Source organism: Coregonus lavaretus (genome assembly GCF_964263955.1).
Source record: "Coregonus lavaretus genome assembly, chromosome: 13".
NCBI lineage: Eukaryota > Metazoa > Chordata > Actinopteri > Salmoniformes > Salmonidae > Coregonus > Coregonus lavaretus.
Genome location: NC_140000.1, coordinates 34235146 through 34245390, shown reverse-complemented (window position 1 = coordinate 34245390; position 10245 = coordinate 34235146). Strand labels below are relative to the sequence as shown.

The 10245-nt window shown below is 41.6% G+C and overlaps 1 protein-coding gene across 7 annotated transcripts; it reads left to right on the top strand.

Moving 5' to 3' along the window:
• Positions 1-2984: 2984 nt before the first annotated feature.
• LOC311139662 (regulator of chromosome condensation-like) lies at positions 2985-9564 on the top strand. 7 transcript variants are annotated; one of them, XM_084174584.1, is made up of 10 exons: positions 2985-3071; positions 4093-4182; positions 4403-4580; positions 5971-6150; positions 6626-6722; positions 6949-7071; positions 7239-7385; positions 8179-8298; positions 8458-8610; positions 8772-9564. In XM_084174584.1, exons 3-10 carry the CDS (start codon positions 4482-4484, stop codon positions 8945-8947), a joined length of 1095 nt encoding a protein of 364 aa, XP_084030710.1. In that variant the 5' UTR covers positions 2985-3071; positions 4093-4182; positions 4403-4481; the 3' UTR covers positions 8948-9564. The 7 variants fall into 7 exon arrangements, with proteins under 7 accessions (XP_084030710.1, XP_084030707.1, XP_084030704.1 ...); XM_084174581.1 differs by having other exon boundaries at positions 2987-3079; positions 4393-4580; XM_084174578.1 differs by having other exon boundaries at positions 2990-3071; positions 4393-4580.
• The last annotated feature ends 681 nt before the right edge of the window (positions 9565-10245 follow it).

The window sequence follows — 10245 nt, the reverse complement described above, 5'->3', positions numbered from 1 at the left end:
GAAGGAAATAAGGGATGCATTTGTAAGACTTGGTTGCAAGATCAGTTAGGCCCAGTAGGGGCAGTGATGGGTCAGATTTTAGTTTCAGCTTTGATAACACTGTGATGTTTGTAATTTGTTACTGATCTTTGAGAAAGATATGATATTGAGATAGGTTGGAGAATGATGCCTGGAGACAACACTCAGATGCCGGTGTTGACTGTTCCTGATCTGGATAAAGATGGACAAGTGGAACTGATGGATAAATATCATTTTTGATTATTTGATCATTTTTCAAAATTTTGTTTTCCAATATTAGGGTGATGTTGGTATGATTTATGAATCAAAGGGGGGAATAGGTTTATGTGATTCATGCATCATTTATATATCAGTTTATATTCTTAATTGATATTCATGTTTAATTTGAAAGTGTTTGTTTTGCAAAAGATACTGTTTGGTCGTTTCCTTTTCTTTCAGAAGCATTTGGGGGAACATATGGAGATTGAAATACTCAAACAAAGACAATATGAAGGGACAATATGACTGGAGGAGATGAAACAAGGAGGGTGTGGCCGATATCATCAACAGTCCATTGGAAGTCGAGACTACAGGGAGATGAAGTGTAGTGGACTACATTCCAGTGTCTGCAATGAAATATAGACATGTGTAATACATAATTGTGTAATAGCCTCAGGGATTAATTTTGTAGAATGATGTTTGATGTTATTGAATACATGTGAGGATCTTAGATGTTTTTGTTTATTTCGTGAATGTTTAGGGACAGAGAGGCTAGGAAGGGAGAGTTCCACTTTTGGGTCCAATGGGTTGACCAGCCTTTAGAGTGGATGTTTTTGGATAGGATTTTGTTTGCAGGGGCTTACATGTGTATTTAATTGCATCATAGTTTAAATGCATTTACATGGTTTATGAGGTTATCTGGAGTACCGACGGTGGTTGCCTGGGGCAGAGGGACCGTGAGAGAATTTTACTGTCTTTTTTGATTGATGGATGGATATCTGAAAAGATGGCTGCCGGACAGTTTTTCGCTCTTACACTCCATAGAGATTTGTTCATATTTCATAGTAATGTATTCACACTTCATAAACAGTTATTGCATAGAAAGGTATTTACACTCTAGAGAAGAATGTTTTTGGTTTAATGTTAAAGATACTCAATAAGATAAATTGTTACTAGTCATAATCCTATTCTGTTTGTTTTCGAGACGTTTAGTTCGTCTCGAAGGGGGGAATATCGTATCTGAAGATTATGCCTTTGTTAAATGTTTTTCATGAAGAAATGGAATGTGTTTATGTTAGTATCCAGAGGGAATGTTTTGGGTGTAACGCCACATCCAACAGACCGGAAGTGTCTTGTAGACAGGGGAGACTGGGGATTGGCCAGAAGAGGGAGCTTCATTGGTTATAAATAGGGGGGTTAAACGAAGAAGAAGACAGAGCGAGCAGCCATTCGGAGGCGTCGCTCCCCGGGTGTCATGTCACCTGTCATTTATGCTGTAACCTCGTGATTTTAATAAAAGCCTCTAACACGATGCAGCATAACGGACTCTTTGTTGACAGCAATAATGACCACCATTCATCAGATACGACAGCTGTCATCAAGGCAAAGGGGGTTGCAACTATTTCTCTGAGGTATTCGTTAAAATACAAACTGGGTTAGGTTTAGATCATTAATCCCTACCACATACTCCTCCTTTTCTTTCCCAGATTCCTTTCCTCCTTTCCTAGCTTTCTTTCCTTTCCTCCTTTCATAGCTTCATTTCTTTCCCTACCTACATTTTCTCTCCTCCTTCCCTATCCTTATCTCCTTAACTTTCCTAGCTCCTTTCCTCTTTTCCTAGCTCCCTTTTCCTAGCTTCCTTTCCTTTCCTAATTTTATTTCCTAGATTCATTTTCTCCTTTCCTCGCTCCCTTTCCTAACTCCCTTTATTTTCCTCCTTTCCAAACTTCCTTTCCTATCCTAGCTTCCCTTCATCCTTTCCTAGCTTCCTTTCTTTCCCTACATCCCTTTCCTCACCTCCATCCCTATCTACCTTTCCTAGCTCCCTTTTCTCGCTCCCTTTCCTTTCCTCCTTTCCTAGCTTCCTTTCCTTTCCTAGCTTCCTTTAGGGAAGCACCTGCTTTCAATATATTTTGTATCCCTCATTTACTCGAGTGTTTCCTTTATTTTGGCAGTTACCTGTATGTGGCAGGTATCAACCACGACCAGTAGAGAGGAAAGGAATGGAAGAAGGAAAGGAAGTTAGGAAAGGAGGAAATTAAAGGAAGTTCGGAAAGAAGGAAAGGAATCTAGGAAAGAAAAGGAGATAACGTGTATGTGGTAGAGATTAAAAACGGCCAGTTGATGGTGATAGTATTTGTTTTAGTGACAGGCTCGGTTAAATCTGCAATATTTAACTTTGGGCCAAACCGACCAAATTCACATAGAAATATGAGTTATAGATATGTCATTCTCATTCAAAGCAAGTATAAGAAGCGGTAGATCTGTTCTATGTGCGCTATTTCTATGCTCCCCGTTAAGTTTAATTTTTGCTTATTTTACTTTGAGTTTCGTACACCAGCTTCAAACAGCTGAAAATACAATATTTTTGGTTATGGAAAATATATATCACAGCGGTTTAGCTGGTACAATGATTCTCTACACTATAAGTGCTTGTTTTGTCACATAAACTTAAATTAGGCAAACTATTAGAATTAAAGCAACCAGGAAATGGCGGAGCGATTTAAGGCCTTGATCAGACTGACAATTCTGCAGTCAAACTTTTTTTGGGTGGATATGTGTGCAAAAAACTTCAACATTTACCATTTGCTACTATGTCTGTCAAGTCTATGCATACAATTTCATTTATACGTTAAGACTGCAATCGTTTTTACTCAACCGTACGTTCTAAATAGTACATACAGTGTGCAGTTTCAGTAAGTAATAGGCAAGACAGATTTCTAACGCGGCCACTGTCTCTTTAAAAACTTAGGGCGCGTGGTCTGTGTGGAACAGTTGCAGACTGGGATAGCCTACAGTACACTGAATGAGTGTGGCCTCATCGCTGTTAGCTACCAAAGTGATCCAGGGTACAGGCAAGTATGTAGGTATTTAATATTTTCCCTGGGCGAAAACGGGATATACGAGTTATCTTAATATAACTACGAGCTGTTTAGTTATTTGGATTCGTTTAGCCGGATATTTTCAACCATGTACGAATGAATCAGCTAGCAAGCTAACTTTCAGATAACGTTAACCAACTCCTTTTGGAAATGTTAGCTAGCCTAAACTTCCCCTTTAAAATGTAGCTAGTTAGCGTTATTTTGTGTTGGTAAAATAGCGCACACGTTAGCACACTTTCTGGTTTAAACAAACTAATTTGTCAAATGTTAACTTAGCTTGCTAACATTGTCATTGCAATCACAGGCGCTTGTATGGTAACATTAGCGTAGTTCTAGGTAACAAACTAGCTGACCAGGTTAGTGTAAGTTCTGTATTTACTTTAACAATATACACCAGTCTAACAAATGTACCGACAATTGAGGTCAGTAGCTATAGCCATCACCATGTCCTTGGGACGTGTATCAGCCACATGTCAAAAGTTAACAGGATGGTTGTGTAACGTTAGGTTGTTATGAGCTAGTTAGCTAGCCAGAATCAAGTCGGGCAATAGTGAGGCTGAATTGCAATGGCTTTTTGTTTGCTGCCAGGAACAACTAGCTATATTGTTGTGCAGAGCATCGATGCCTGTCTGTCGTTACGTTCCATACCACCCTACTCTAGTCCAAGTCTCGCTGCACGTACATCTTGTGGAACAGCTGTCCGCACTGGTTAGGCTAGCCATTTGAATGAATGAATAATAGCTAGTTCCTGACATCTGTTCAAGTCCAAAACCACACTGCCCTCTTCCATAGGTCACATTTATTTTGTAACTGATATCCTACTGCTGTAATATTATTGTACCCCAGTATTGGAACTATTATCTGGAATAGTGCTTCCTCTAATGACCTTCCTAAAACAATTGTTTGCTATATTTTAAATGCAATCTTCATTTTCTGTTCCTACAGGCTTGTTTCCCCCTCAAACCTTCTCACACTAGTTGTGTGTTTTGTGCAGGGTCTGTTGCCGCCATGCCTGCAAAGAAGGCTCCTAAGAGACAGAAGGAAAGTAAACCAGAGGAAGTAAAGGATCCTAAGAAAGTTAAAGGTAAGCCACGGACTCTGACTCCATTAAGCCAATATGAAGTCTATTGTGAGATGTTCAATCTCTTCGTCAAGCCGCCTACTTGAACACACCCTAGTATGCAAAATGGACTCCTTTGAAATAGAATCATCATCAGCGTATGTGCTTGTTAATTGTGCCATATGCGTGTTGTCATAAAGATACTACAGTTTGGATTAAATAATACTGTGTCAGTTTCCCACAGCAGCCATGGGAAGGAGAAGGGTCTGGTTCTAGTGCTGGGCCAAGGGGACGTAGGACAGCTGGGTTTGGGAGAGGACATCATGGAGAGGAAGAGGCCGGCCCTGGTGACCCTGCCTGAGGGCGTGGTGCAGGTGGCGGCGGGGGGCATGCACACAGTCTGTCTCAGTGACACTGGAAATGTGAGTGAAGGCGGCAGATCCAACTACAACTGTCTCAGATACTGCATCCAATTTCATAAATCCAGATTAAGCATGCTACTGGTCTTTAAAAGCATGCTCAATTGAGAATATCTATTAAATGCTTTTTAGTTCAGGCCCTGTATTCATGAAATGGCTCAGAGCAGTGTTTATTTCGTCAAGTTACAAAAAATACTCGTCAATTACCTATTTTTCCTGACAAAAACAAATTATAACGAGATGAGATGCCCTGAAGAAAAACGCGAACTATTAAAAATTACTTTTTAGTTGACAAATGTGATGAGAATTCCACGTGATACTAATTGACATTCAATTTCACATGAAGCTCCTTTTGATCTCCCTTTGAGCCGTTTGTGTCCAATCATAAGCATGCATGCCTTTGCGGAATATAATGCAATCCTCTCATTGATCTTTCAGTTGCGCTGGCTGATTAAGCTGATCTGTCTCTCCCACACACACAGCTACCAGGCGGTCACTCCAGTCACTCCTCTCTTTTGAACTGATGCACAGCCAGGACACTTCAATTGTAACTAACCTCAACTAGAACCAATAATGTTTACCCTCATATAGACTATTTTTGCTTTGATCACATCAGAAGCTCTATTACCATGTGTGCTGTTATTCATCTGTGTTGCCTCTCTCGTGGTCGGCAAATGCGAGTGCAGTTGCTTTTTCCTGATTGGAAATACTAATGCTATTTGCTGAATATTAGGAATACATTAATAATTTTGGAGTTGTTGGAAAGCTCAGGTTCTCCCATTTTAAAGGGAATCACTGTTATTTACCCACATCACAAGGTTATGAGGGGGAGAAAATCTGTGTTGTATAGGCCTAAATTGTTTAACCTGTAGCCAAGGCTTTGTAGCATATATGATAAATCATGGCTGACGTTGGTTACAATCTGCCACAAGCAATGTTGCCAGCTATGTGGGGATAGTAGGCCTATTTGGACAAGGCTATCTTAATGTGAACATTATCGAAGTTGGAGGTAAATATGAATTATTTCATGGGGGGGAAATGTTGTAGAGTAATATGTGACTAAAACTGGACAAATTGTCCAGAGTTTTAGTCGACTGATAACTATGAAAGATCTAATTACTAAACGGCCTGATAGCTAAGACTAAAAGATTAAGGCAAAATCTAAAATAGCTGCCAAAATTAAGACTGGCTCATAGTAAGAGTGCTGATCTAGGATCAAGTCACCTCGCTCTTATTCATAATTTAAAAGGTAAAACTGATCCTAGATCAGTACTCCTACTTGGGAAACACTTTGTGATTATAGAACCAGGACTAAGATTAATCTGGGGCTGGGAAACCGTATCTTAATGAAATATGACTTTACTTGGTAACAAGCTGCTTGTCTCTGGTGTAGATCTACACATTCGGCTGCAATGACGAGGGTGCTCTGGGCCGAGAGACGACAGAGGAGGGCGCCGAGATGGTGCCGGGGAAAGTGGCCCTGGACGAGAGGGTGGTTCAGTTGTCTGCTGGGGACAGTCACACAGCTGCACTCACAGAAGACGGTGCAGTCTACATCTGGGGCTCCTTCAGGGTGAGTAGGTGACAGGGTTTAACACCCTGGAAACTGTTTATGCACCATTCCGTTACTCAAAAAATCTTAAATCAACTTTCCGTTGACTTGCCTTTGCATCTGCCTTTAACTAATCAAATGGAATACAATTTTATTTGTCACATGCTTCGTAAACAACAGGTGTGGATTAACAGTGAAATGCTTACTTATGGGCTCTTCTCAACAATGCAGAGAGAAAGAAAATGGAAAAATTATAGAAAGTAATACACGTAAAAGTAATAAATACACAATGAGTAATGATAACTTGGCTATATACACAGGGTACCATTACCGAGTCGATGTGCAGTGGTACGAGGTAGATATTTACATGCACTGTATAACTAAGAATAAAGTAGCAGATAATAAACAGTAGCAGCAGCATATGCCACCTCTATCATAGACCAAATTCAGAACCTGCAATTCTCACTAATTTCACACATTGTACCATTTGCATTAGGATAACAGCGGAGTCATTGGTCTACTAGAGCCCATGAAGAAGGTTATTGTGCCTGTCAAGGTCCCCATGAGATGGCCTGTGATGAAAATAGCATCAGGTGAGAAATGGGGGATCTGTCCCTAAGCTTTCAGGTTTCTCTGAAGAAGTTCTGCCTGCCCGGAGGTCTGGGCCACGTTCAATAAAAATATGATTAGAACTGACGTGATTCCTTATTCTGCATGTCATAGAGGCATGTTTGTCCTATATCTGAGCGTTCTACCATATTGTTTCTTGCTCAATGCTGCCCTGGTTATAAGACAATATTCATGACCTCTGACTCCCAGGTAATGACCACTTGGTGATGCTGACCGCAAGCGGTGACCTCTACACATCAGGCTGCGGAGAGCAGGGGCAGCTGGGAAGGGTGCCGGAGCTCTTTGCCAACCGAGGGGGCAGGAAAGGGCTGTGTATGTGCCAACTCAAACCATTTACCTCTGACACAGTAGTCATTCAGCCGTAGTTTGGGTGTGAGCACTCGTATAAAGAATGGATATCTGCACAATTATTATTCTCTGTTTTGACTGCTGTGGGTGACAGTCAGGACATGTGTGACTGTGTTTCTGTATGATTACAGTGCGGTTGCTGATACCTCAGATTGTGAAGGTCCAGTCTAGGGGCAAGGTTCACTTCACAGATGCCTTCTGTGGGGCTTATATGACCTTTGCTGTGTCAAAAGAAGGCCACGTCTACGGATTTGGACTGTCAAACTACCATCAGCTTGGTGAGCATGAGATAAAAATGTATTCGACAACCTTCAGAAATACTGTAACAGAACTTGTGGGGGTTAATCTTCCAACTTGATCTTGATTTATCTTCAACTATAGCTAGGTTTCCATCTAATTGGCAACAGATTTGCATGTGAATATAGAAAAATCTGCATAAAGAAATATGCGCAGTTTCCCACCAGTGGTGTTTCCACCAAATGACTTGTTGTGTATAAAAAGCAGTGTGTGATGACATGGTGCACATAAAAGGTACTTTTTCGCTCAAGTTTTCATGTACTGAATTAACATCTAAAGTTGAATGTGTTTCCATTGCATTTTCAACTCTACGGATTAGTTTTGTCACAAACAGTTTAAATAGGTCTTGGCATGTGCGCTCTAGCCAAATGCTCGCAGATACAGTACGGGTAGGCTAGCCTACATGATGAGGTTATTATGGATAAGAGCAATAATTGTTATTTGTCATGGATGCCAAGGATCAATCATGTCACCATAATAAGACCCTCTATGTTTATTGGAAAGGAGCATCACTCATCACTGTGCAATTCCACCTTGTCTAGTGTTTTGTTGACATTTGGAAAGTTTCCCGACACATTTGCTGTTTCCATCAGGCCTGTCGTGACTTTTTTTTTTATCCGACGTACTTTACTTGCATAGAAAGGTTGGCTGGAAACCTGGTTATTTATGCACACTTTTTGAGTCTCCGATCTGCTGTAGAATTGCAGTTGGGTGTGTTGGAGAGAATGTCACACTGTACTCATTGACCATAGACCTCTGTACTGATGTTTCCAGGGACCAAACTCATCAACACATGCTTCGTTCCAATAAAACTTACCTCCTTCAAAAACTCCACCATTAACTGGATGGGCTTCTCAGGGGGACAGCACCACACAGTCTGCCTCGACTCTGACGGTAAGCGCTTCGGGGCCTATCTTTTATTTGAATCACTCTTGATCAGATCAACAATGTCAGAACTTGGAATTTATGACTTGGACTGTTCAAGAATCTGTCAACTGCATAGTGCAGCACAAATTGGGAAGATCGAGATGTGATGTCTCTGTCCTCCTACAGGGAAGGTGTACAGCCTGGGCCGGGCGGAGTATGGGCGTCTGGGTCTGGGCCAGGGGGCAGAGGAGAAGAGCGAGCCCACGCCTGTGGAAGGACTGGATGGAGCCCAGGTGGTGGCATGTGGGGCGTCAGTCAGCTATGCTGTCACCAAACAAGGTGAGGTTATGGCTAGTGTATTTCTTCTGGTTTATAAAAAAAATAAAATAATAATCACCTGCTGATGTTGTGCATGTCTACATTATGGTGTGTAATTGTGATAGGAATGACTCCAAGGCCATTGTGTCTGTATATGGTCCACTGATGTGTGTTTATTGCAGGGTCTGTGTATGCCTGGGGTATGGGCACTAACCTCCAGCTTGGCACGGGTGAGGAGGACGACGAGTGGAGCCCTGTAGAGATGACTGGCAAGCAGCTGGAGAACCGCATAGTACTGATGGTGGCCAGCGGTGGGCAGCACACAGTCCTGCTGGTCAAAGACAAGCAGGAGAGCTGATGTATCCTCAGGCAGGGGAAGGGTGACCTTGTTGGTCTGTACCAGAGGGATCTGTGTTAATACCTACACGTGGGGGAGGGGTTTGTGGCCGACTGTAACTTCCTGTGCTGAGCCAGGTTAGCCGTAGAGGGAACATGGTGATGGAAAGGGGCAGGGGTGAGACTGACTAGTCCCTGTTAAAGAGGGCTCTGATCTCTCCCACTCATGCAGAAATCCCCTAACGTATTTGGATGTGGTTCAGTAGATCATGATCAACAAGCAAGAGAGAAACACATTTTTAAAAATCTAGTTTATGCTTAGTTATTTTTTTATGAGAATCTTTAGTATGTCTGTCTGGGATGCCAGTCTATGTGTCTGTATGTTTGTGGGGAAAATGATGGACGAGCATTTTAATGAAATCCCAAGTCACAGCCTTTTAAGATTCCCATTTTTGTTCCAAGCAATAAAAAAAAATCCACAGCATCAGTAAGATGAGTACTAGTATTTCTCGTCAGCAAGGTCATTTCATTTGAAAGTCTGGCCTAAGTTGTCTGAACCATGTAGTTGAGACTGCTGTTCACTGTACCCCCTTGCACAATTACTTGCTGGTCCAATTTGGAAATAAAAGTGAAATTTTACTGTTTTGATCTTCTTTTTTTTATTTACACACTGCAATGACAAACTTTGTCCAGGGGTTGGCACTGGTAATTGAGGGCCCAATTAGTAGATGGCTAGAGTAATGACTTGAGTACATCAACATATATTTATTTAAGGCAGCCGAGGTAAATTAAAATCACTTGAAGTTACAAATGATTGTTCTGGGGTGTAGCTCAAAGCCACGGGCTACCTTTGTGCTAGTGAGAAGGGAAATGTTCCATCCTTGGATTTTTTTACTGGCTTTCATCTGACTAATCCCTCATGAAGTATGTGGGATCGTCATAAAAAGCCCTAGTAGCTCCCATTTTTCTCGGAAAGCTTTGAAATGCTAAAGAATCTCTTATATGCACTTAATTGACGAGCATGGCCTCATCCCACTGTTTGTAGTGCCTGTTCTCCTTTGACAGGAAAATGACGGGCTTGGTTACACATGGTCTGCGGTTGTTAAGCAGGTTGGACATACTGCCAAATTCTTTAAAACGACGTTGAAGGCATTCAATTCTTTGGCAACAGCTCTGGTGGACATTCCTGCAGTCAGCATGCCAATTGCACACTCCCTCAAAACTTGAGACATCTGTGGCATTATGTTGTATGACAAAACTGCACATTTTAGAGTGGCCTTTTATTGTATCCAGCACAAGGTGCACCTGTGTAATGATCAT